Source organism: Adiantum capillus-veneris, chromosome 18, assembly GCF_014529385.1.
Source record: "Adiantum capillus-veneris isolate H3 chromosome 18, ASM1452938v2, whole genome shotgun sequence".
In the NCBI taxonomy this organism is placed as follows: domain Eukaryota; kingdom Viridiplantae; phylum Streptophyta; class Polypodiopsida; order Polypodiales; family Pteridaceae; genus Adiantum; species Adiantum capillus-veneris.
In genome coordinates, this window is record NC_140948.1 from 67,739,238 (window position 1) to 67,766,900 (window position 27,663).

The window sequence follows — 27,663 nt, forward strand, 5'->3', positions numbered from 1 at the left end:
TTGGAAGAGGAGGAACTCCCTGGGAATGGATTTGAAAGATCAGGATCTGCTAAGGCCAGTAGAACAAACAAGGTAACAAGTACAGGTTCATAGCTAGCTTTGAAGGAGGAAACACCAGCGCTTTGGAAATGATGGAGAAGCAATTGCTTGAAGATGATATGCAAATGTAGGGATTGGGGTAATGGTCTCCGAGGATGATATTGGGGTTATGAAGACTGAAGTAGAGGGACATGCATAGTAACTTTGGATGGACTAACTAGCTGGATGAACAAGCTATGTGAGAGGTTGAAGGGGATGCTTTGATCCGAGGCGGATAATGATCTGTTGCTTCGGATTTGGGAGCTGGAAATGGAAAAGGAGCAGCTCGAGAGCACCTTGAGGATCAAGAAATACTAAGGATGTTCAACACGTTAGAGAAGAAGTATTGGCTTTTCTCTTTACTCCCAAACCAGTGATTTTAACCACCAAGTTTGAAACAGGTGATTAATGGCAGTGAGGTATTATTTGTCCAAGATCATATGAAGCCTATCAAAGAGGTTTTGCCCAGTCCAATGGAGAGAGATCTTTGGGCTTTCTATCTTTTGTGGAATGATCTTAGTCCACAAGGCATGGTACTTTTTAATCACTCCAAAGGGGAATTTATTATGATATTTAGGTAGGCATGCTTGTAGGCACTTAGGTCGTTGTAGGAGGTTCTTTTTTGACATACATTCTATGCACAAGAAGGTTTGGATAAATTCTCACATTCTGACTTACCCCAACATCATGAGATTCTGTGAGGGAGGCACTGCATACCTAGCTAGGTACGATTGGGGGCATAGGACCACCGACCGATTGGGGGCATAGGACCACCTACCGATTGGGTGCATAGGACCGCCGGCCCGGTTGGGGGGGGGGTCCCTTGCCCCCAATCGTATCTAGCTAGGTATGCGGTGCCTCTCGAGCAGAAGCTCATGATGTTATGCATTCTATGAAAAACACCGAAAAAGACTCCCTTTTCTTACATGAGAAAATTTTAAAATCTTCTTGTGATGTATGCACCCATCATTCTAGTGCTAACTCATTGCTTTCAATGTACACTAAGTAATGCAACTTCTTGTGACAACCCCTCGACCTTCTTCTAATTCGCAAATGTTTGTGTGTATTCAAGTAGCAACTGGGTGGCGAGCACTCAATTACAAGGCTCATTTTTGAAGGATGGCCCCTTTTTTTTCATTCAAAGGACCAAAAATTGCTCACTCTTCTGAGTTGCATTATAGCAGGAAGAAAATATGACAGTCACACTAGTGTTCTTAAACAAGTAGGATAAAATAATTTGGTTGGAATCAAGATGAATTGGTCATTTTTATGAAAGGAATGTCCATATGTTTGACATCAAATTAACTTTCGCTGGTTGATGGAGTAGTGGCATTTTCTCTGCATGTGCATGAGTGACTTTTCTTAGCCTAGCCTGTCTTGTATGAAGCAATGCTCGCATACACAAGAAGATTTAGAAATTTTCTCATGTAGGAAAACGGAGTCTTTTCCAGTGTTTTTCATACAATGAATAACATCACGAGATTTTGCTCGAGAGGCTCCGCATACCTAGCTAGGTACGATTGGGGGACAGGGGACCACCAGCCCCCTCATCAGGCCAGCGGTCCCTGCCCCCAATCGTACGTAGCTAGGTATGTGGTGCCTCTCTCGCAGAAGCTCATGATGTTGAATTTGTCCAAAACTTTTTGTGATAAGTAGTGTAGATTTCTTGGTTGAAAGTGAAAAACCCCAATGGCAATTTCATTGACACTTACTGTCAAGGTTAAAACTTGGGCATTTTAGTTATTAATTCCGATTTGACATAAATCCTGGTTGAAAATCAATGCCAAGAAAATGGTTTTTTTTTCAAGGGGTGGCGCTAGCGGCGGTGGAGTTAATGAAGTGAGCGTATAAAGCCGTGGCACAGTCCCTTCTCTGCCTTACTGACGAGACTCCTCCATGCATCCTCATCGCTTGTCTCCATCCGACAGTTCCCACATTTAAGGTCTTGCCTAGCTCTTCTGTGCTCCTTCAACGCTCTCCAGTTGCAGATTGGCCATAGTTAACGGTAAGCATGCAATGTGTGTGTGTGTGAGAGAGAGAGAGAGAGAGAGAGAGAGAGAGAGTCCATTTCTGCACACGTTTGCCTTAACTGCAATTTACGCAATTAGAAATGTTGATAGACATGAATGTGAAATTCTGATTTTGATGGAAGAAAAGGGGGGTTTCTCCAGTCCAAGTAATTTTTTTAGTACGAGAGTTTTGCAACAATGCTGTATTGAAAAACTTTCCACCAGTTGTAGAGGCGAGCTGCAATCAGGATGACACAATCCTTTGACTTCTCTATGAGGCTGCAGCTCTGCACATCATCACTTTGGACACAGCCGAGCTGCGCTCACAATTGATTAATAAAACTGTGAGCTGTATAATAGAAAGCTTTTACACCCATGTAGATAATTCTCTTTGACCTGTTGAACTTGAGTGAGATGCAAGCTTTGTTAATACAGTAGAGGCTCCAACCTTTGTTAAAACTTTAAGTCAATGGTAAATTTGACGACTAACAGGAATATTGAAAATAAGGATAGAATATGTCCAAAAAAAACTTCCCCATGACTGTTGAGTGAAAAAGCCCTATTGCTCGCTTTGGCGATATGTTTCTGCATCATGTGCAGCTTTATGCAGCCATTCTGCGTTAGTTGGGCCAGTTTGCCTAACCATTTCTGCAAAGATCCCTGCAACAAAACAGGAAATCTCCTCGCTCTCTCTCTCTCTCTCTCTCTCTCTCTCACACACACACACACACACACACACACACACACACACATACACTTTTTGTAAATCTATTTGATTAATTTACTAGTGGGAAACCTCAAAGCGAGGAAAACCCACCGAAAGGGTAATGTACAAGGGGAAGAACACAGAACTACTCAGCGGTAGAGAGTAGCTAGAAACATTCATAGGAAAGCCGATGTATCTCTGAGGTGATATCACCAACTTCCAAAGCAAACCGTAACGATTGCCTAAGGGAAAGCTTGAAGAGTGGAAACGGGTCTGCATGAGTACGACGAAACATGTAAGCATTACGTTGACTCCACAGGGTCCAATAAGCCCAGTATCTGACCCACAAACAAGACCTCAAAACGCTGTAGGGCCGAAGAGAAAATGCCAAATACCCAGAACCTTTTGTGAAAAACAACCCTAGGAAAGAGAGCCGCATACAGGCCGATACACGGCGAAGGAAGTCTCTAGTAATGCAACAATCCCACAACAGGTGGCAAATATCCTCTTCTGCAATGGAGCAATGGACGCAAGAGGAGGGGCGAATATGACGCGCCCTACGAAAAGTGCCAATAGAAGCACTCCAAGCAAAGAGCGCCAAAGAAACAGTCGCTCCTTCAAAGGCACACGGCTTTTCCACAAGGCAGAGAGAAGCTCCCTCCACCAGAGATCAGATTTATGCATGTGCCAAAGGGCATTTCAATGATCAGCAAGCCATGATTGTGGTAGAAGAAGAGCATAAATTCGAGCCGCAGAAATATCTCGAAAAGGCATTCCCGAAGATCCCAATTAGACATGCGATCACCATCAGGTAAAGGCGAAATTGGCAAAAAGTCAAGCAACATACTTTGAAGTTCTCTCCAAAACTGACGGTAATGCATGCCCAATCCAAAACGGCGAGCGGCGAATGGAAACTCAAAGGTATATCCAGCCTCATCGACTACATCCTCAACCACACGAATACCACGGCCAAAGAGAAAGTAAGCCTTGCGAGGGGAGCGGTCGACCAAAGTAAGAGAAAATGCTCGGCTCCAATGGAGACTCTCCAAACGAATCGAATCGCCTTCCTGTTGAGGATTCCATGAAAGATGAATCGTGACCTCTTTCCAGGCAAACACTAAAGTGGAAGCAAGAGGACAACCATAAATGTACCCTTCCATCTTGCCGAAAACCACCTCCTCGATAGATGGTTGCCAATGGCCAAAAGAGGAAGTAACAACATGCTGACCAAGGTATGCAAACATAAGTGTCCAAGGCTGAATTTTTTGTGCAAGTGTAGGCAACAACATAGCTTTCTGAGCAAGAACATCCCTGTGCAAATCCAAGATGTTAAGGCCGCCTAGGCGTTTAGGAGTGCAAAGCTTCTCCATAGACATCAAGCGCAAGCCTTTTTTCTGAGCATGGGTCCCCCATAGATGGGATATGATGTCCGACATAAGAGAATCAATAGAACGACGAGGCCAATGCATCAGTGGAAAAAAGAAATGCCAACAAGATGCTCTGAACAATTCGCAGGCGAACATGTAACGGCCAAGTGGATACCTTCCAGTAGTGTAATTTGACATTCAAACGTTGCATAACCCAATCCAATTTCTGAGAATGAGTGACATTCCATCCAATTGGGTAACCCAAATGCCTAGTAATCACGTTTGGAGAAACAATCTCACCTGGCCACAATAGACTGTGCCAATCAAAAGAACAAAGAGACAGAAGCTTCGATTTACAAAAGTTGACTTTAAGCCCAGCTGCAATGCCAAAAAGTTCCAAAGCTTCCATAATCACTCCAACATCAGTCTTCTGATTACGAGGCATAAACAACGAATCATCTGCGTAAGCTTGGCCAACGAAGGTACGACCCGAAGGTAATTGCAAACCATGAAGACGCTCAACAGAAGTCAAGTGATCAAGATAAACCAACAGTGGGTGAGTAGCTATAGCATACAATAGAGCACTAAGGGGGCAACCCTGCCTGACCGAACAACCAAAGAGGCCAAGATTCTGTTACTTCCCTTACAAGATCCCCGAAGAGGTGCTACATGCATAAAAGAAATAAATCACATTGGCAAATTTAGAACCAAACCCTAGGCACCTCATCGTGGCAACAATGAAATCCCACCGCATAGTGTCAAAGGCCTTTTCAATATCAACTTGCATAACTAGCACATCCTGATGAGTGTACTTAGCATACTCCATTCCAATCATAACATTAGTTAGATTGCTCATGATCTGGCGGCGTGGAATAAAACCATATTGAGCCTGATGGAGTCTTGCAAAAAGATGGTCCTTAATGCTGTGCACCAGTGTAACAAACTGCTGACGTGTTGAAACCCTAATTCTACTGAAACCCTAACCCTAAAATCAAAAACCCTAATTCTGTCTGAAACCCAAATTCTACTGGAACCCTAACCCTAAAATTAGAAACCCTAATTTTGCCCAAAACCCTAATTCTGATGAAACCCTAAAATCAAAAACCCTAATTTTGCCCGAAACCCTAATCCTAAAATCAGAAACCCTAACCTAACCCTAACCCTGATTTGCTGGCGTGGCACGCTGACACGTGTCCTACTGTACGGACACCACTACGATTTACGAAAAGGTGGCAGCTTTTGGCATTTCTTTTCTGGACCAGGAGCTTTTGAGTTTTGAAGGCTTTTCACTGTAATTGCTTTTTAGCCAAGGGTCTTTATATATGAGGTTAGGACTCATTCTCTAGTATGCTTCCTGGAGAAGGTGCAGAGTCTGGAGTACCGGCCTGTACTATGTTGATGCAATATAAAGAAATATTGAAAGGGGCGCCAAGGTTTGGGGCCAATACTCTCTGTATGGCTAACCCATATGTAGTCGTCATCTCCATGAGGTATCTCCCATACTCTGTCTGCTCTCTGTCATGTGAGCGTTTGTCAAGCCCCAACTCACCCACATCCAGCTCTCTAAGCATCTCATCTAAAGTGTCGTAGAAGACTGTCTGAGAGTTGCCCGTTCGGGCATTGAAGTCCCCTAGGAGAATGATATCACCATCCCTAGAAAACTCCCATATGTCATCGTCTAGTGTAGAGAAAGGCGATTGCCCTCTGGATGCAGCATAAACTGACGTACTGGGAGGAAAGTAACATATGGCAATGTATAGAAATCGACCTGTGTCAGCTCTTTGTCTCACCCAAAGAAATGAAATGTTATATTAACGTCTTCAAGAGGCCAAAGTGACCTATGAGAGAGAGAGAGAGAGAGAGAGAGAGAGAGAGAGAGAGAGAGAGAGAGAGATTCCAACCTTGCTTATTGCAATTGAGTAGCTTGTGTGGAGAGTCAAACTCTGCAATGTGGCCGCCTGCTGCCAGAACCAAGACACGACCGCAATCAATTATAGTGTCGATTCTATGAGCAATTGTGAGAATGGTACAATCTTGGAAGGCTATGCGTATGGTTGTCTGTATTTGTGTGTCTGTTTCTCCGTCAACTGCAGCAGTGGCTTCATCCATCACTACAATCTGAGATCTTTCAAACCAGTCGCAAGTTTAGCTAGCACATTTGCTTGAGATTGGAATGTGTAGCAGATTCCAATAAACTTACTGCCGAAGAAGAGACCTTGCAAGGCATAACAGTTGCCGTTGGCCAACACTAAAATTTTCGCCATTTCGGACTATCAAACTGTCAAGACCTCTTTCCAGACTTTGAATTTTTCCTAGTAGATGCACTCTTTCTAATGCCTCATAAATTTCTGCGTCTTTATATGCATTGAAGGGATCGAGATTGGATCTGACAGATCCTTGAAACAAGATTGGGTCCTGTGTAACAACAGTGATGGCATTTAAGGCTTAAACACGTCAGAAAACAAGAACTTTCAATAATTAAGAATGAAAGTTTTCTGTGGACTTTTATGTTTTGTGTTTCTGCTGGAAGAACTAATTAGCATGATAGAGCCAAATTTTGACAACAGTAACCATACCTATAGAGTCACCTGGACGCTTTACTGCTAGTCTGCCTTGCCCCCATTAGCCCCCCCCTTTCACACCGTGCATGTGCACCATGGCCCTTTTGATGGAGAAGCAGAATACCAAGTAGATGCCACCTTACAATGGTACCTTCCCTGCTCTGTAACCTTTTTTTGCTGAGCCTTTTTGTATTGATTGCAGAAGCTTGCATTGTAGGCTATGGGAGCATGTTTGATGGAATGAATCACCTTGCACAAGTGCTCGTTCACATCACTTGAATGCCAACGTATCGATGTAAAACTGCCTTCTCGTTTTCACTGTGCAAGCCTATTGAGGTGCAAAGGTCAATCGTACTCCTAATTGTCTTCCAGTATCAAATGGCCCGATTCTCGAGTTGCCTTATACTGGAATGAATGATTGTTCCAGTATAAGGTGATCATTTAGGTGATCGTTCACATCACCTGAATGACAAAGTATTGATGTAAGACGGCCTTCTCATCCCACTATGCAAGCCTATTGAAGTGCAAAGGTCAGTGCATTCATAATTGTCTTCAAGTAACAAATGGCCAGATGCTCGAGTTGCCTTTTACTGCTCCAACTATAATCCGTTCTATGATGGAGAGGGGAAGCCAAACTAGCTTTGGCATGCAATGCAACATATAGCACCAGCTTATGTATCCTGAAGGGTAAGTTACCGAACTTTGCTTTGAGCCACAAGAGTTGCTCGTGATTTTCTGCAGTAGACAATGCACTTGGTACAGTCCGACAAAGGACTGCAATCCACCATCCAAACTTTGGATGAGGATCTCAAATCAACTTTTGTACGATTCAGAAATGGTGAAATATCACACAAGAGAAAGAGGTGATTTAACTTCAAGAACACAAGCACCTGGAGTGCATCCTGAGCCAAATAGTCAGCTTGACTATCCCAATTTTCAAGCCTTGCCCAGGTTATGTTAGAAGTATCTCTTTTGCTGCAACAAAAACCTCAAAACGAGTGAAAAAGACTTGAAATGTTCTCCTTCACAAGTATGTTAATGGAAAAGCAAGAGCCTAAAACGTTTTCATGCCCATTGGAAAAACAAAATCTTGGCAAGTCGCCTTGTCATTGCAGTTGCGCCATGGCTGCTACCCTCTACCCTGGCTTCTCTACACCCTCCACACAGATACAAGTAGACATGCAGGAATTTAATATGGTTTTGGAGTTGCCTGTCATAAACAGACAATAAACAAATAGAGCTTTATCAAGAGACTCGAGGGGAGAGGGCACTAAACACAAGATTTCCCCACAGAAAAAAATGTTGACTTAAAGTGATCTGTTATTGCTCTCGTAAGTTCAAGCACATAAACAGGGCATGGAGGGGCAAGATCCCACTCTTGAATGGAGATTCTCAGGCTTGTCCCTTTTCCTCAAGGAAATTGTACTTCTTTATCCAATGTCCATTGTGAAGCTCCCACTAGAGAGACATCTAAGAGATACTCTCTGAGTCTGTCCTTCTAATTTACATTCGATTAAAGAGAACCAAAAATCTAATACATCACCCCTCAGCTCATACTTGAAAAAAACGTCAAGTCGTGCATTTGAAATATAATGTGCTGTATAGCTACTACACCTATAATTTATCTCTACGAAGTGTGCATTTGAGTCATTTTTGTTAAGACTGCACTGGTTACTCCACTGGTTCTCTCTATCACACCCAAAACATCTTAGACAAGGTCATAGGCAGCTGAGCCTGTTTGCCATTTCGTCAAAAGGACATTGATATTTTTGACTGTTTCAGACAGGGCTATGAAGAGCATTGCTAGCTGTAGCAAGGCTACAGTGTCACAGGCACTGGACGAACTTTTGCCTGGGCAGTGACACGTGGCAGGCAAACAGGTGGTGGTCTAGCCGACCACCACGACCACAGTTTGGAGATAGTCTTAGGTGGATTGGATATTTGTGAGCCGTTGGTGGCTCTTTATGATGGTATATATCCGTAGCCGTTTTTGGGTTGCGGGAGGATTACTCTGTGTGGTCACTAGTCTGGAGTCTATTATCTTGAGTTCATGCACAATACTTGTTCACGATTCCTGCACAGTTGAGCCTCGACACCCCAATGTACCTAGGAGTTCTTGGCTGGAGCTGAGTGTGTTGCCATTGCTAGAGTCTGTACTGGTTTTTATGAGTTAGTCAAGTCCCATATGTTCAGGTTCTACTGTTGAGTCGCTGTGTTTGTTTGCTCTATTATCCATTACTTCTGTGTTTTCGTTTTGTTGGAATGAGATGTCACGCACATTGCACTGAGGAGCACCCACTGTAGAGAGCACGACACATTGTCTCTGCTACAGGTGCTCTCATTTTTGGCACGCTCGGTGGGACCTCAACTGAAATCTCACTCCGTGGAAAGTCTAGTCGAGGAGCTATTGGGTTTAACTTCTTTGTCTTGGTTTGTTGCTTTCGACTGGGTTGGGCTGCTTCAGCTTGGTCCAGTCTAGTTTCACCTTGTCCTGCTTAGTCTAGGCCTGCTGGTCTAGTCTTGGTCTATTAGTCTCTCGGTTTGGTCTAGTCCTCTCTCGTCCAGCTCTAGCCACGTGGTCCAGTCACTACTCGCCTTGGTCTAGTGGCGTTTGGGCCAGTGTCCACTAAGTTACAGGTCTTCGTGCCCAAGGCTTGGTCGGCTTTTGGTTACTGTATGACACATACAAGGCACTCAAGAGAGCGACAAAGCCCACTACTAAATCCTCTGAAGTACTACCATAGAAGCATCAACCCTTCGTGCCAAGCAGAAGTCCACCAGCCCCATTACCCCTACCTTCCCCCTCAACCAGTTCTGCACCTCCCCCCATCAATAAACTTCTCATCCCCTGTGTTACAGCAAGCTCCGGTGCAACAAGCTCTTGCAGAGACAGCTATGGAGGAGCTCACAAGCATTCTAGCTAAGGTGAATATTAAGTTTCCGACTTTCAAGGGTCTCTCCACAGAGGATGCCGACGACCATGCCCGGAGGTTTGTTTCTCTCTGCATAGGTCGTGGCCTCAACTGAGAAGATGCCTACTTAGTACTCTTCCCATCTACCTTGGATGGCTTAGCAGACAAGTGGTACACAGTCAGTTTGCTGAAAACCACTTCACTACTTGGGCCACATTATTGTTGTTAAGACAACAATTCTGTGAAGCTTTTAGACCAGGGGACTTCCAAGAAAAGCTTCTGGATGAGTTGGCCAACCTGATGCTTCAGCCCAAAGAGACTTTTGCAGAACTCATGACTAGAACCAAGTCTCTGGTCGCTAAGCTTCCTCAGCAACCAGGTAAATTTATGGTTAAGAAGTGGATGGAGAAGGCTCTTCCCAAAACCTCTCAGCAAAAACTCTGAAAGAGTCTCCGACCTGATGCCACTTTGGAGGAATTTGTCACAGCTGCTACTCGGATAGAAGGAGCTAGGAACCTGTTCACCAACTCTCCTCAGGTAGAGACTACCCCAGTCTTTTTAGAAAGTTCCTCTGATTCTTTAACCTCTTTACGCAGGGAACTGGAAGCCCTAAAGTTACAGCGAGCTCTTCAAGAGGAGAGGTCCGTCTCTCTTGAACAGGAGAAGCCTCCACATCACGAGGCTTTGGAACAGATTAAGCGCGAGCTAGAAGAGCTCAGGTCTCAGCAGGAGACTAAGGCTATGATTTGGTGTAGCTCATGCCGCTCTCTAGAGCACCCTCCACATGAATGCCCCCTTCGGGTTTACTGCCACTTCTGTGAAAAGTCTGGACATGAGGACAAGGATTGCTACTACCTCAAGGGATTGCGACAAATACAGCAAAGTCTTGGTCCTACTCTTCAACAAAGGCCACCACCTGCATCCAACATGGTTCTCCCTACGACCATCCAAACCACATGCCACCTTTGTTGACAATCCCTCCTATGCAAGGTATGCAGAGCACTTTTCCCTCTCAGAGCTTTTATCATACCCATGCTCCCTCATCTTCTCAAAGCTTCTACGCCTCCACCTCAACTTGATACAACAGGAGCAACGAACACCTCACCCTTCGACTCACCCATTGAATCGACCTATTTTATGCTAAAGATGCAGAGACTTTAGACATTACCAAAGCAAATGCCCTCTGCCAAAAGGGTCCCCTCCTTCCCGTCATTGCCCTGAAGGTAAGGATCACTACAGTAAGGATTGTCCCAAACTTCATGCATCTACGTCTTCAAACCTGAGTCAAAGCCAAAATAAATTTACCTATCCCAAGATCAATCTAATAGTAGTTGGCACCATCCCTTAGCTGCCACCTTCGCCCATGTGGTTGTCCCTCAAGATAAGCTGCAGGTAGAGGAGCCAACCGGCGTCCTCACTCGGGCCCAAAGAGCCGCTCTCGGTCTTAGCATTCCAGCAAGTTCAACTGCCCCACACATTCTCACACCAGCGGATACACTGCCTTCAACTGTTGACAAGCCATCGCCAGTGCCAAGCAAGAATCCAAATCTTTCCTCTCCGATATTGATGAAGCTTTCTTGGAAGCAGTTGCCGATCTACAGAAGATCAAGGTACCAGAGAAACCACTGGTAGAAAAAGAAAAGCTTACAACAGAGACAATCTTGAAGAACACCTTCCAACAAGTGCTCTATGACATGCTGCGACTAGATGCGAGTTTTAGAAGTGACACCCTTGTAGTTAGTCAGTCACTTTACCTCGGAGCAAGTCCTAGTGGCGGGCACCTCCCAGTGCAACCATCAGAGTCCTATATGATATCCCATCCTGCTGCTCCCCTCATTGATTATAGAAGCCCTCGTCTCACCGTGTCCGTCTTGGGGCGGCAATTCTCAGGAGTGATAGTGAATGGTGGATCTGGCATCAACCTCATGCCCGAGTTCACTATGTTGGCTTTAAGTCTATAGCCTATACCCGCCGTGCCCCCTTCATAGTTACATTGGCCGACCAAAGGACAGTCTACCCATTGGGCATAGTGGACAAGGTGCCTTTGTAGGTACAAAACTTCACCTTTAACTTGGATTTTGTTGTGGTTCGTCTTCCCCAAGTTGAGGGCAGATTTCCTTTGCTCATCGGTAGACCATGGCTGTGCCACACTAAAGCGCTTCATGATTGGGGAAATGACGCCATATGGATACATAGTCCTGGCTCAATGCAACCCATTCGCCTAGCAGGAGGCATGGATCCCGTAGTGCAGCAAAGCTCTTTGTCAATGGAAACCAACCCTGAACAAGAACAACCTACTCCACCTCACGGGCTAGACAAAGATCTGCTGGAGTGGTTGGACGCTACCAAGCCTATGCCTTGTTATGGGGTCTCTATTCAATCCTTGCCTAAAGATACATTCTCCTCCAACGTTTCTACTGTCACTAAACCCAGTATGCCACTTGAGCCAACAGCAAGTGTCAAAGATCTACAGGAGTTCTCAACACCTCAACCTTAGCACCATTTGTGTCAGAATGTTCGACCCAGCTTAAGTTCTTTGTGCCCGGTGTACTACCCTTCACCAAGATTCTTCAAGGCCGGTTACAACAAAAAGAAGTTGATTTCAAGGTGGAGGACCTGGCTCAGTATGTCTCTGTACTCCGAGACGACGCAAAAACTTCTTCACCTACGGTGCCATCTTTGCGGCAGAGCCATCTAGAGACCCAATAAAGGGAGCGAATTGCAGTGTTTTTGATACCCACCCCGCTCTGATGGACCGTATGCAGAGTAGACAATCCAATCTGCTGAAGATCAGATTAACCCCTTGTGAAGGAACAAAAGAGTCAAGCTTTGATGAATTTGCAAGAGGTCACCTACACTACGTGATAGAGGTACCCTTCAGCTTTCTCCACATCCTTTCCATCCTTTTGTGCATCTCTTTGTTAGCTTCATTGATAATCAGTGCCCCTACCCACCCCCTCTCCTCTCGCCCCTCACCACCCTGCCTCACCCACTCACCCCTACCTATTACCTTCTCGCCCCTCACTACCCCCTCTCGCCCCCTACCCACTCCCTCCCTCCCCCCCCCTCACCCCTACCTACCCTAACTCGCCCCTACCCACCCCTCTCTCTCATATTGAATAATGACATATGGGAGTTCTCTAGAGATGGAGACATCGTTCTCTTAGGAGACTTTAATGCCAGAACGGCCAACTCTCAAGCAGTATTCTATGATACTCCTCAGGAAATGCTCAGAGAAGTGATTTATCACAGAGGGGGCTTACTAGAAACTCACAAGATAAAGAACACACTGAATATGTGAGACATCTCATGGAGATGGCAACTATACATGGTTTGGCCATACTTAATGGTCTAGAGAATTTCCCTTTATCTGGGGGATTCACATGCTTCCCGCAAAGGCATGGGGCCAGTACAGTGGATTATGTCATGACTTCACCAAGCTTTATTTCTAGTATCGAGGACTTTAAGGTGGGACCCAGACCGGTTGGGATTGCAGTGGATCATGCTCTCTTGACCTTATCAATCTCCTTCCAATACAATGCCTCTCAAGTACAAAGGAAGAAGACACACACAAGATATACTTTCACGCCAGAGACCGATTCAGTCTATGTGGAAAAGATCTATAATAGGATGTGGGCAGCCGAGCCAGTATATACTGTAGAGGAGATTACTTCTCAGTCAACAGAGATACTACATGGAGCAGCACAAGAGGCATACCCACATACTCAACCTGATCAAAAGAGAGGATTTGGGAACATGCCTCAAAACAGTTGGTATGACGAGGAATGCAGAGAGACGAGAACCCAGGTCCAGAAAGAGCTTACACTTGGGATCATCACATATAAGCAATCTCGGATTGCTCTTCGGCGTGTAGTACTTTGCAAGAAAAGGGCATTTTTAGCCAAACTGGAGAAGGATTTATATCAGCTCTTCTTGAGTCACGACTCACATGAGGTCTAGCGTTTATTTCACGAGCACTCACCGCCTTCGACAATTACTTCTCCTGAGATTTGGGGTCAATATGTAACATCATTATATATGGTATTTGACAGCCTCCATTACCAGATCCGCTAGAGCCATGCCCTTCTACTAGTACTTTCTTTACTACGGAAATGGTGAAAAAAGCCATTGATAAGATGAAGACAAGAAGAGCATATGATCATGATGATTTAGTAGCAGATGATCTGATCCATGCCAGGGATCTACTTTCAGAAGTCCTTGCTCGTCTGTTTAATCGGGTCATGTGTGAAGGATTACCTGAATCTTGGAAATTATCTACTATCGTACCTATTTTCAAGTCAGGGGATCCTATGATACCCGGGAACTACCGTACCATTATGGTAGGTCACACATTGACCCGACTGTACGCATCCATTCTTGAACAAAAATTGAGTAGATGGACAGAGAATGAGGGCATAAGGGCAACAGGACAAGATGGATTCAGGAGGGGTTATTCCACTTTAGATCATATTCTTACGCTCAGAGCCATTATTGAGGAAGGAATAGCAAGCGGGAGAAGGATGTATTGTTGCTTTGTGGATTTTCGGAAAGCTTTTGATACAGTACCAAGGGCCAGATTGATGCGCAGGATGCAAGAGTTAGGGGTCCCCAAAGAGATTATTTGGGGGATCATGGCCTTATACGGGTCAGTAACTGGTTATGTACGTACTCCAGAAGGGGATTCCGACATTGTTTATTCCACCGTTGGAGTAAAGCAGGGATACCCACTGTCCCCTACTTTATTTGGTATGTACATAGATGAGGTATCAGATTACATTGATAGAGAGGGTGACAGAGGTGCTCAACTTGCAGGGTCATGGATCCCTTTGTTGTTGTATGCAGATGATATTGTATTGATAGCAGAATCACCAGATGGAATGCAGAGGCAGCTAGATGCATTACATAAATTCGCGGAGGACAGTGGACTATCGGTAAACTTGGGTAAAACCAAAGTTATGGTGTTTAACACCACACCGCAGAGGGTTAGGAGATCGGCACCTACATTTGCATATGGCCAGGATACAGTAGAGTACACAAATACATACACATACCTTGGTGTGGTATTTGCAGGACCGAAGTTTACTCTTAAGAAAGCAGCGGATGCTAGATTGTCCAGAGCCTCTGCAGCCTTGGGGGGGTTGGAGAGGATGTGTTCACAATTGCAGTTTCAGAACCACGAACAAAACTTTGGCTCTTTGATACTGTGGTGGCTTCGGCTATGCTTTATGGGGTCCATATTTGGGGACCATTTGTGGATCAGGATCATTGGAAGTCAATGGAGAGACCTTTGGTATCTATGATTTCCCGAATGATTAGAGCCAAGGCCTCCGTACCACACGCGATTACCCGAGAAGAACTAGCTGCCCCTCCGATAGAAATTGAAGCTCTTACCAGATCAGTGTCCTTTATACATAGTTTGTGGGATACAAATAATTGCCGATATACTAGACTGGCCCTCGAATCCTCTCGACAATTAGCAATGAAAGGGGATACATCATGCTGTTATTCGCAACTATCCTCGTGGTTTCAAAGACACGGGTTCAGTATGGAAAGATTACCCCCCTTCCAATACTCTCTTGAGGCTCCATCACTGGCAATTACACGAACGGAGATTAATAAAATCATCCGTCAGGATCTTATATAGTTGGATACTAAGAGGACATGGGTACACCCTACACAAGAATTGGGCACGAAGATGGCCGACTACAGAGAAAACTTCCTACAGCTATCTGAAGATGGATTTGTGATTCGCCCGAGCTACATGAATACCCACCTGTCTCATGGTTTGAGATGTGCTATTGGTCAGATTCGCACATCCTCACACTAGTTGGAAATTGAATTTGGCAGATTTAGGGGAATCCCACCTGAGAGCAGAATTTGCAAGTTATGTGGAATGGAGCCGGAGACAGAATTACACTACATATGCCATTGCACCGTATACTATGAGATACGTGGGCGTTTCCATTGCCTATTTAAAGAAGGCTTTGGACCTCTAGATAGAGTCATGCAATACCAAGATCAAAGATGCTTAGGCTTGTACCTATTGGAACTACATCGGCACAGGGATAATCTAATGAGAAGACAAATAGCACTTATAACCGGCCTGTACAACGTAGAGGGCGGTACTATTTCAATTACCTGTTAACTTTACACAGAGCACTGAGAAGGGAAGAGAACACAGTTGCGTCTAGCGACTAGAATGTCACTGCGCACACGAGACCGACACCCTATAGGCCCCAAAGACTGGCGCCCCTTTCGGTATTTCTTTATTCAAATTAAGGTAGACGATCCGACCACTTTGCACAAGCTTTCACAAAGCTGTCCAAACCTGGCGAGGGCTGAAAACGCAGGTTTTCGACCTAATTTTGGAAGCATAACGACGCAAAAACCCCTGTAGGTCAAAAGCACTTGTCTAGGACGGATTCCCTCGCTATCTGGAATCTTTTTGGCGAGCTGTCACAGAAATTCAGCGGGCTGTAATTCCCTGTTTTTCACTGCCGGGTGCCCAAAAGCTTGTACACGCATCCCAAGGCTCTCACGAGACTCGCCCGGTGTTCCCTTGCAGTTTAGGTGCAAAACCCTAAACCTGCAGGAAAACACAGCAGGCTGTAATTCGCTGTTTCGGATCGTTTTTAGCGGAGCGAACACGCCTACGCGTGTCCCAAGGGCTCCCGCACACAATGGGACAATTCCCCTGTGAATTGGACGAGTTTTCACGCGAGAAAACTCTCCAAACTCGCAATCTTTCGCGATGGAACTGTGCGTACCTGTGGGGGATTAGCAATTAGCTAATCCGGTTCCTGTTCAGAAGGCTCTTGCCTTGGCAAACGCGCATAAACCCCCAGAACTGTACATGTTCATCTGAGTAGCCCAACTAGAGGGGCATTACCATCTGTGCCAAAGGGGAGAGAGAGATGCACGAGAGCAAGTCATCGCCCTACATGAGACAGAGGAGAAGGCAAGCTTTCCATTAAAGCTGTAGACCTGCACCCACTACTCACACACACACACTGTAGCTCACTTATGAGTCAAATCAGCCTCCTCTCTCAAATTGGGCGCCCCCTCTTGCTGATGGAAGTGGAAAACTGCACTAGGAGCCGCCATGTGTCCAGTTTGCCCCTTTTGAGTTAATTCTCTAGTTTCCATTGACTTATAAAGTTGTGACTTTCCGAGTGGCCCAGATTTCATTTGGCGCACACAAGCTTCCATACTCATCAGAATTCAGTGCTAGCTGGCCCGACCAGTCCCAGACTGACCAGCCCAGACTCCTGCTGTGAGAAACCTATTCGGCCACAACCGTTTCACAGTGGCCATGCAATGTCCACTTGCACCTTTTCAAGGGTTCCGGGGAAAACAAGTAAAAATAAAAATAAATAAAAATATATAGTACTTATTTACTGAAAGGCAACAGGAAAAATACACCTCTTGGTGACACACCCCACCCTTGAAATACTGCAAGCGACCTCGCTTGCATGCCAATAATACATGCAGTATCTCCTGATATCACATATATTCTATGATGGGAATCCAAGATATACATGCTTCCGGAAATGTAGCGTTGGACGATTAAACAATCCCACCAACCTGGCTACGACACATATATCAAGCATAGAAGTCTTCTAGTGTACTCTTAAGAAGAAACTTCTCTAGATAAATTCTGTATGGAAAGAGTAGATACAATTGCTTAACTACTCTCTTGAGCATCATGAACCATGCTCTTGCCTTGCTCCAAAAAAGGCTACATCAAGTCACTGTGGGTTCCATCTGAAAGGCTTCAAGATACAATTGCAATAGCTGAGGTGAATCAACCAATTCAGACTCTTCCATCCATTTGGCATCCAACGATGGATAGTTCTTGAACTTCAGCAAATAGCGTCTTGCAATCTTTCCTCTAACCTTTCTTTCTTTATGTGCCAATATCTGTTCAGGAACAAGGATTTCATCCAATTCTTCCACTTCGGGTTGTTCCTCATCAAGCATATTCTCTGGCACATCACCAACAAAGGGTCTTAGAAGGCTGACATGAAAAGCATTATGTATTTTCCAGCCTTCTGGTAGCTTTAACCTGTAAGCTACATCGCTGATCTTTTCTGAAATCTGAAAAGGACGATAATATCGCATACTGAGCTTAGGAAACAAGCGTTCCTTGCCTTTCCTTTTCCTTAACCTAGTCTTTTCAAAGCGCAAAAGCACCCAATCACCAAGTGAAAATACAATTTCGCGACGGTGACGATCAGCAGCTTTCTTTTGCTTAGCCTGAGTCTTCTCAAGAGCAATCTTTATCTTCCTGTATGTTTCATCCATATCTTGCACATACTTGTCTGCCTCAAAAATCTTGTCCTTAGTCTGCAAAATGGGCGGGACTTTCTTCCCTCCTTCCACTATCTCAAATGGTGCCTTACCTATTGACGTCTGCACATTGTTATTGTAAGCATATTCAACCAATGGAAGATGGTGTTCCCAAGTTGCCTTGTGCTCTGACACATAACATTTGAGTAGGTCCAGAAGAGTAGAATTTGCCTCTTCTGACTGTCCATCAGTTTGCGGATGAAACGAAGAAGAGAACTTTAGCGTAGTGCCCATGTTCTCAAACAATGCCTTCCAGAAAAGACTTGTCATACGTGGATCCCTGTCACTGACAATTGACTGAGGCATCCCGTGATATTTAAAGATATTGCTCATGAATATCTTGACCATGTGTTCTGGCTTTATCTTCTTCCTCACAGGAATGAAATGGGCCTGCTTACTGAACCTACAAATGATAGTCCAAATCCCATCATTGCCTGTTTGCGTCCTTGGAAGATCAAAGATAAAGTCCATTGCTATGCTTTCCCATGGCCTATCTAGGATCGGCAATGACTGCAATAATCCCGGTTGCTTTTGTCTGTCAAATTTGACTTTTTGGCATACTAAGCATGATCTTACAAATGTGTCAACATCTTTACGCAAAGTTGGCCAATAGAAGAATGCCTCAACCCCTTTCACTGTCGCATCAATTCCACGATGCCCAGCATAAGGTGGAGTGTGACTTTCCATCAAAATCTTTGGCCGTAACTGTTTAAAAACGCATAACTTTCCATGCATCATGAGAAAGTCATTCTTAAGCATATAGTGCTCATGATGTTGCCCATCAACAAGCTGGTCATAGATCCTTGCAAAATCTGAATCTTCAGCATATTGTGTTTTCATTTCGTCTAGTTCACAATGGTACGGAATTGACACTGCTGAACTTTGGGACTTTCGTGACAACGCATCAGCCACCACATTCTTTTTCCCTTGCACATGCACAATCTGAAAATGGAACATTGACAAGATGTTTGCCCATCGCATGTGCTTCTCAGACAACTTCGTCTGTGTGAAAAATATTGCAAGGTTTGATGATCCATTTGGACAACAAAATCAGCCCCTAGTAGATAGTGTTTCCAACTAGTGAGAGCATGAATTACTGCCAGCAATTCTTTCTCATAGACTTGCAAGTTCCTTTCAGTCTTCAAAAGAATTCTGCTCTCATATGCGACTACTCGGCCATTCTGCATTAGAATTGCACCAAGACTATGGCCACACGCATCACACTGAACCACAAAAGGTTTTGAACGATCTGGCAAAATGATTACCGGATCTGAAGTCAGCTTCTCTTTCAAGTGTTTGAACGCTAAAATTTCCTTGGCTGTCCACTTGAAAGTAACTTCTTTTCCTTGTAGTGCATGGAGTGGAGAAGCTATCTCAGCAAAATTTCGGATGAACCTCCTGTAGTAGGAACATAAGCCTAGAAAGCTTCGAATGTCATGTACGGACTTCAAGTCTGGCCATGACCTAATTGCTTCCACTTTAGCGAGATCCATGCGTACTCCATCCTTTGAAACAATGTACCCAAGGAAGTGAATCTCTTGCAAAAAGAATTCACTCTTCTTCGCATTAATGAGTAGCCTGTTCTTACTTAACTCATTAAAAACTGCAATCAAGTGATCCCTATGCTCCTCTTCAGACTTCGAATAGACAATCATGTCATCAAAGAAGGTACCCACGAAGTTTCTATGTGGTCTAAAAATTCTGTCCATCATTCTATTAAACGTGGCAGGAGCATTTGTGAGACCAGATGGCATGACAAGAAACTCATAGAGACCAAATGTTGTCCTAAACGCAGTCTTATGGACATCTTCTGGCCTAATGCGTATCTGATGGTAGCCACTCTTTAGGTTTATCCTTGTAAACAATGACGCTCCCTCAAGCCGATCAAGAATGTCATCTATCCTCGGTATGGGGAACCTGTTCTTGATGGTATTCTTATTCAAGGCGCGATAGTCAATGCACATGCGCCATGAACCATCCTTCTTCTGCACTAAGAGTGCAGGCGAACAAAAAGGGGATGAACTGGGCTGAATTAGCCCCTTCTCTAAAAGCTCGTTGACCTGACTCATAATCTCTTTTTGTTGGGCTGCACTAACCCTGTATGGTGGTCTATTCGGTGGACTAGAACCTGGCACAAGATCTATAGTATGATCCTCAGGTCTCTCAGGAGGTAACTCCCCTGGCAAAGAATCCGAAAAACAATCACTGAAACCACTCAAAAAAGTTGACCTGTCTTTATCTAAGGTAGACAAATTAGATACAACTTCAAGTACTTCTTTTGCAAAGATCAAGTACGCAGAAAGATGATTCTTTATTACAGATGAAGTAGCAGAAGCAGAAACAATTGGAACAGACTCGCCTTTAAGCTTTACATCAAGGACATGAGTCTTTCCTCTATGTACAAGGGTAATCTTTTTGTTGTAAGTATCCACCATAGCATGCAACCTGTAACACCATGGGATACCCAGTAACACATCACAGCCCTCAAGTGGCATAATATGAAACTCTTCCGCATCCACATAACTCTGAATGTGCAGACGAAGCTTTCCCAAAATGGGAGTAATGGGCTCTGAATGACCTGGGCATGCCAAACCTGCTTCCCCTGTCATACCCATCTCCTCTGCACGAATGCCCAACTTTGATGCCAATTCTGGTGATATGAAATTTGCACGGGCTCCTGGATCAAAGAAAACCAGCACTGTCTGGTCTCTAACTTTGCCCCAAGCTGTGCACAGCTCCGTGGCATCTGTGTTTGGCTGGTCTCCAATCAAATCTAGAACAAGTCCTGCACTTGGCTTTGGCTTCTTCCCTTATGGTCTGACTTGTCATCCTTATCCTGTGACTTCTTCTGTGGGCATTCATTTGCAAAATGTCCTTCCTGTTCACAAATGTAGCATTTCTTGGCCTCCCTAAGAGCTTTCCGTTCTTCAAAAGTTTTGCCAGAAAAATGCCTCTTTTGTCCTTATCCTCGTCCCGAAGAAGACTTAGACTGCTTCTTGGACGTATCACCTTCTTCAGTGGAGGGCTTCTTGGTGGGAGGCTCAGAAGGCTTTGCTGCAACATTGGCCTTGGCTGAAAACTGTTTGCCCTCGGACCCTTTCTTGTGGCTATTAAATCCATCGGAATCTCCCTTCGACAGATTGCTGGCCACTCTTGCATTCTCTATCAACTGAAACATATTCATGACAGTAGTCTTTGTGCAGTAGTCCCTGATTTTCTTGGGCAATCTGCAACAGTACTTCTCAATTTGTTGTGACAATGGCACAAACCTGTAAGAGGTGACTGGCAACGGTGCGGCCCAAAACTGTTTTTTGTACTCTTCCAGATTCGCACACTGTTTAGCATTCAACTCGTGCCATTCTGTCATCACATCCACTTCAAAAGTGTTTGTCAACCATGCAGGCGCAAAAAGCTGTTTGAATTGGACCCACGTTGTTGGGGCTTGACCCTGGTTCAACAATGCGGTCCACCATTGAAGCGCATTCCCTTTCAAGAAAGTGGCAGCCTTCCGTATCTTTGAAGATTCCGTGAAGTTTCCTCCAGCATAAGCTGCATCGAACTGCTGTATGAAGGTCAAAGCCTTCAATTGATCCTTAGTTCCTCTGAAAGTTTCAAACTTCACTCCCTGCCCACCTTCCTTGTAATCCTTCAGCTGACTCAAAGGAGCCACATTATCATAAACTCGTGCTTGTAACAGTGGCGCTCCATGATTGTTCATTCCAACACTCGCATCAACTGTTTTGCCTGTCATATCTGCATTTTGTACGTATGGCCGCGAAAAACCAGCCATACCAAATTGTGTTCCAGGCACTCCATAGGCACCCTGAAAACTTGGTTGGACACCCATGTTCGCGTACATAGGGTTACCCATGCCTGTTTGCATTGTCCCGAACACATTCCCTGGCATATAACCTGTGGAAGGTCCAACCATAGCTTGAAACACTGAACCACCTCCAAAATAACCAGGATAAGTATTAGGTAATGGAAGGGTCTGACGCATAGCGTGTTCATTACTCCCTTGACCATTCACAAACGGTTCTTGTCCAACTAAAGCAAGTTGCTTTGGATCATTGGACACTGCTAGTTGCTCAACCACATGGGCTTTCCCTCGAGCATCATGAGTCCTGTGCGCATTGGAAATCTCCTTTTCCTGCAACGGCTCAGTCGTGTCTTGTGTAGGAGGCTGAAAACCCTGTGTCGGAGCCTGTAAGAACTCCTGCATCCTTGGGTTGTTAGCCAATTGCTGAAACATGTCCATGCAGCAATGCAGTTGAGTTCTAAACAACCTGTCCTCTTCTTGAAGAGTTGAAGGAACTTTCTCCGTGCCATGTGAGGAAGATCCCTCTTCAGGTACTTGGTCTCTCTTCTCTGCCATAACGACAAGCTCTGTGTTGCTTTCACCCACAACAATCCATGCTGCACTTTTTGAAGAAAAAGTGACTATCCCGTCGATGGAACCATATAACCGGCCTGTACAACGTGAAGGGCGGTACTATTTCAATTACCTGTTAACTTTACACAGAGAAGGGAAGAGAACACAGTTGCGTCCAGCGACTAGAATGTCACTGCGCACACGAGACCGACACCCTGTAGGCCCCAAAGACTGGCGTCCCTTTCGGTATTTCTTCATTCAAATTAAGGTAGACGATCCGACCACTTCGCACAAGCTTTCACAAAGCTGTCCAAACCTGGCGAGGGCTGAAAACGCAGGTTTTCGACCTGATTTGGCAGCATAACGGCGCAAAAACCCCTGTAGGTCAAAAGCACCTGTCTAGGACGGATTCCCTCGCTATCTGGAAGCTTTCTGGTGAGCTGTCACAGAAATTCAGCGGGCTGTAATTCCCTGTTTTTTTACTGCCGGGTGCCCAAAAGCCTGTACACGCATCCCAAGGCTCTCACGAGGCTCCCCCGGTGTTCCCTTGCAGTTTAGGTGCGAAACCCTAAACCTGCAGAAAAACACATTAGGCTGTAATTCTCTGTTTCGGATCGTTTTTAGCGGAGCGAACACACCTACGCGTGTCCCAAGGGCTCCCGCACACAATGGGACAGTTCCCCTGTGAATTGGACGAGTTTTCACGCGAGAAAACTCTCCAAACTCGCAATCTTTCGCGATGGAACTGTGCGTACCTGTGGGGGATTAGCAATTAGCTAATCCGGTTCCTGTTCAGAAGGCTCTTGCCTTGGCAAACGCGCATAAACCCTCAGAACTGTACATGTTCATTTGAGTAGCCCAACCAGTGGGGCATTACCATCTGTGCCAAAGGGGAGAGAGAGATGCACGAGAGCAAGTCATCGCGCTACATGAGACAGAGGAGAAGGCAAGCTTTCCATTAAAGCTGTGGACCTGCACCCACTACTCACACACACTGTAGCTCACTTATGAGTCAAATTAGCCTCCTCTCTCAAATTGGGCGCCCCCTCTTGCTGATGGAAGTGGAAAACTGCACCAGGAGCCGCCATGTGTCCAGTTTGCCCCTTTCGAGTTAATTCTCTAGTTCCCACTGACTTATAAAGTTGTAAGTGACTTTCCGAGTGGCCAAGATTTCATTTGGCGCACATAGGCTTCCATACTCATCAGAATTCAGTGCTAGCTGGCCCGACCAGTCCTAGACTGACCGACCCAGACTCCCGCTGTGAGAAACCTATTCGGCCACAACCGTTTCACACTGGCCATGCAATGTTAACTTGCACCTTTTCAAGGGTTTCGGGGAAAACAAGTAAAAATAAAAATAAATAAAAATATCTAGTACTTATTTACGGAAGGCAACAGGAAAAATACACCTCTTGGTGACAACACTACAGCCTCAGAGGCAGATCACAGATTTCTTCGGATCGAGAGAAGCAAGAGTGGAAGGAGAAGCAAGAGGCCAGCAGCCAGCACAAAGGAGTACCCACATTCATACCACTCATTGACAGGATGAGCTTAGGAAATCGGGGTGACCACGAACGAGATGCAGAAGCACACTTCACCGGAGGAGACTACAACAAAGGATTAGAAGCATTCTAGCCGGACACCCAGAATGCTCCTAAGAAGTTTATTTAATACTTTGTATTTAGTTTTTCACATTTATTTTCACACTCACACTTTTCACACTTAGTACTTTAGTACTAAGGTACCCAGACATTGTAACAGATTCACCACTTTTGTATCAGTTTGGTCTCATAGGTCATTCTGGCCTTTTGAAGACGTTAATATAACATTTCATTTCTTTTCATTTCTCACTCGCCCTACCCGCTCCCTCTCCCCCCCTCGCCCCTACCTGCTCGCCCCTACCCACCCTTCTCTCTCATCACCCCTACCCAACCCATCCTTGCCCCTACCCTCCCTAGCCTCGCCCCTACCCTCCCTAGCCTAGCCCCTAACCACCCGCTCTCTCTCCCCCTAACCCTCATTGCAACCCCTCAACCCTACCCCTTCCCTCTGTTCTTGTTCTTGAGTGTAGCTATGTAGGTTTTTGAATTTTTTGTTAGCAAATGTGGCCGCCTGACAATTCTAGCACTATTGCTTCACAGCATGAAGATTTTTGAATGTGCCAGCTCTAGTGTTCCGCTTTCTCCTGCAGACAGATTCGCATTGTTGCCTTCGCCTCTGTGACAAACACTCTTGGTAGTCATGGGACCCTCCTCCTCGTCTTTTCACTGCAATTACCCTAGCTTTTGTGACTTCCTGGGATTTTGTTTAGGCTTGGACCTTCTTCAGTTTCTTGCCTTCTGTACAATTTATCTCATGGTGGTAGAGTCCATCATATTCGGCATTGGTCTCTTCCTCCTTGAACTTCAGTATCTTCGTTCAACCTCAACCTCTTCAATCGGATTGAGTTGCATTTTTTCCTGCTAGTTTTGATGTTCGATCTAGTTTTAGTGTTTGTCTCACCGAGACGGTGCGTGATTTTGTGGCGGGCAACCTGTAGTAGCAGGGTTACAATGTCACATGCACTGTTGTAGTTGGGTTGGGTTCGCATTGGACGAACTTTTGTCTAGGCAATGACATGTGGCAAGCATACGGGTGGTGGCCTAGGCGACCACCACGACCAAAGATTGGAGAGTCTTAGCTGCATTGGATATTTGTGAGCCGTTGGTGGCTCTCTATCGTGGTATATATCCGTAGCCGTTTTTGGGTTACGGGAGGATCTACTTTGTGTGGCTAGTAGTCTGGAGTCTTATTATCTTGAGTTCACGCACAACACGTCTTCACGATCCCTGCATAGTTCAGCCTCGACACCCCATTGTACTTATGAGTTATTGGCTAGAGCTGAGTGTGCTGCCATTGCCAAAGTCTGTACTGGTTTCTATGAGTTAGTCAAGTCCCATATGTTCAGGTTCTACTATTGAGTCGCTATGATTGTTTGCTCTATTATCCATTGTTTCTGTGTTTTCATTCTGTTGTAGTGAGATGTTATGCACATGCACTGAGGAGCACCCACTGTAGAGAGCACAACACATTATCTCCGCTAGACTACCTCTCCAAAGTCTCTTAATCTCTAGCGGTGGCAATATATAAGGTTTTTTATGCAACAAACTCTAGCATGAAGCTATTGATAAAAATATGTATGTTTTTCGAACCTTGGAAAGTTTGTACTAAAATGTTACAAACAACACACAAGGTCAGCTTTCAAGGACAACCAGCGTGTCTGTATGTGGTTGAGGGCATGAAGGCAGCTGGCTATGTGGCAGTCTAGGCATTAAGCAGAGATGAGAGAAGCCAGAGAGGAGGGATATAGGGCATATCAGGAAGTGAGGTGAGTGATGAGCAGCAGAGATAGGGACATCCAACAGGCCCATGATGAGGCTCCCATTGTTGGAGGAGGTTGCAGTAGAGGATTAGATCTATATTGACGAGACATGGGAGACGCCCTGTGCAGACTCTCACCTTGGAGGACATCGACACGATCATGCACAGACCGACTCAAAGGCTAAGAGGAGTAGCACTAAGGTTTTGAATTGCCAAAGAATACACTAAGCAAGCACACAAATTCTGTTAACATGGTTGACAATAACCAAGAGAGTAGAGTGAACATTGATAAATTTGATTTTGCACATGAAGGTGCTAATGATGATGCCCCCATGTTTGTCAATTATCTTGTTACTAGGTTGCAACAAGCTATGGGCAACTCTGCTTTGCAGGCCGAAGTTACTCAACAACTTCGTGCTTATGGGATTTCCCTTCCTCTCCAAGATGAGAGAGAGCTTAGGAGGCCTCTTGATGAGATCCCCAAAAGAAGACTCTCTCCCATACAAGAGGCCATCTCCGGATTCTTATACACACATATCTACACACCACCTTTTGTATATGTATCCCTTAGGCTCTTGATACCCACCTTTTACCTTGTAGTAGTGTTTCTGTTTAGTTAGTTTCTTTTCTTTTTATCCAAACCTTGTATCAGATTCACCATGATGTAACTCTCTCGTCTCATATGACCATGGAGGAGATTGATGAGATCCGCCAACGACCGATGATGGATCTCCTATGATTCAGCTCTTTTGAGGATTGTACATCCTGCTCATCTTGTATCAGCTCTCACCCATTATATTCCCACACGCACACCCACATTGTGTTGTATTAGCCTCCCCCTACTCATATCCTACACAGTTCCAGCTAGCTGCTTAGTTCACATCTAGTAGTTAAGATTTTAGTTTTTCACTTTACTTCATTTTATTTTTGTACCCAGACATTGTATTAGATCCACCAAGATTGTATCAGTCTGGTCTGATAGGTCATTTTTGGCCTTTTGAAGACGTTTAATATAATATTTCATTTCATTTCATCTCTCTCTCTCTCTCTAAAATTGTACCCTTGATATTACATTGAAGGCAATGTGCAAAATTACAAAACATGGTTTGAGCCGGATTAAGAGATACAACCATAGATGAAAAAACCCTCAAGATCTTGAAGGAATACATGACCTCATAAAGATGGTGAGCATACACATATGAGAGGACATGGGTGAAATATATGGTGGTGTGAGGTGTACATGTATATGATCTATGTGTGGATGGCATGCTATCAAATGAGAGTGCGGGTACATGCGATCAGCACTAACGAGAAGTGGTGCGATGGTGAGAGGTGTGATCAAGCAAGTACGGAATGCTCTTTGTTGTCTCCCTTGGAGATCAATGGCACGGTGCACGTCAATCCTTTAGATTAGGGCCATTGAACCATCATGTCGTAAATAAAGAGATGGTGTTGTGATCCTAGCCATAGTAGGCGGCATCCATATGCAATGGGTGCGCAATCATCCACAAGGGATACTGTGTACTCAAAAAATGAAAGAGGGGCCCCACCAGCCTCTAAAGAAGGCCACTGCCACTCACTAGGATCTCAATCCAACTCAACTAGGGGCCGTCCCTGCCATATCCACAACCTCCAAAGTGGTCCTGTCACAAGATGGGCACCACGTGCCAATAGAAAAGAATAGATTGAACAGACTTTTAGCACTTCAACTGAGAGAGAGAGAGAGAGAGAGAGAGAGAGAGAGAGAGAGAGAGAGAGAGAGAGAGAGAGGGGCGGAATTCCACCCCAGAGAGTATTGGCCCCAAATCTTGGCGCTCCTTTCGGTATTTCTTTATATTGCATCAACACAGTACAAGCCGATACTCCAGAGTCTGCACCTTCGCCAGGAAGCATGCCAGAGAATGAGCCCATGGCCTCATATTTAAAGGCCCTAGGCCCCAAAAGTAGTT

The 27,663-nt window shown here is 45.0% G+C and overlaps 1 protein-coding gene across 6 annotated transcripts in view; it reads right to left on the minus strand.

Annotated features, from left to right (window-relative positions):
* Positions 1-2,157: 2,157 nt before the first annotated feature.
* The window catches only part of LOC147435828 (uncharacterized), a 168,221-nt gene continuing 142,715 nt past the window's right edge, over positions 2,158-27,663 (minus strand). For 4 of the 6 annotated variants that reach the window (XM_086488749.1, XM_086488750.1, XM_086488747.1 and 1 more), the window contains 3 exons: positions 6,361-6,575; positions 6,062-6,285; positions 2,158-2,747 (listed from right to left, as the gene is read on the minus strand). In XM_086488749.1, coding sequence (XP_086344875.1) covers positions 2,647-2,747; positions 6,062-6,285; positions 6,361-6,575 — 540 coding nt within the window. In that variant the 3' untranslated portion in view covers positions 2,158-2,646. The remainder of the gene's footprint in view (positions 2,748-6,061; positions 6,286-6,360; positions 6,576-27,663) is intronic. The other 2 variants (XM_086488748.1, XM_086488751.1) reach the window with 2 other exon arrangements.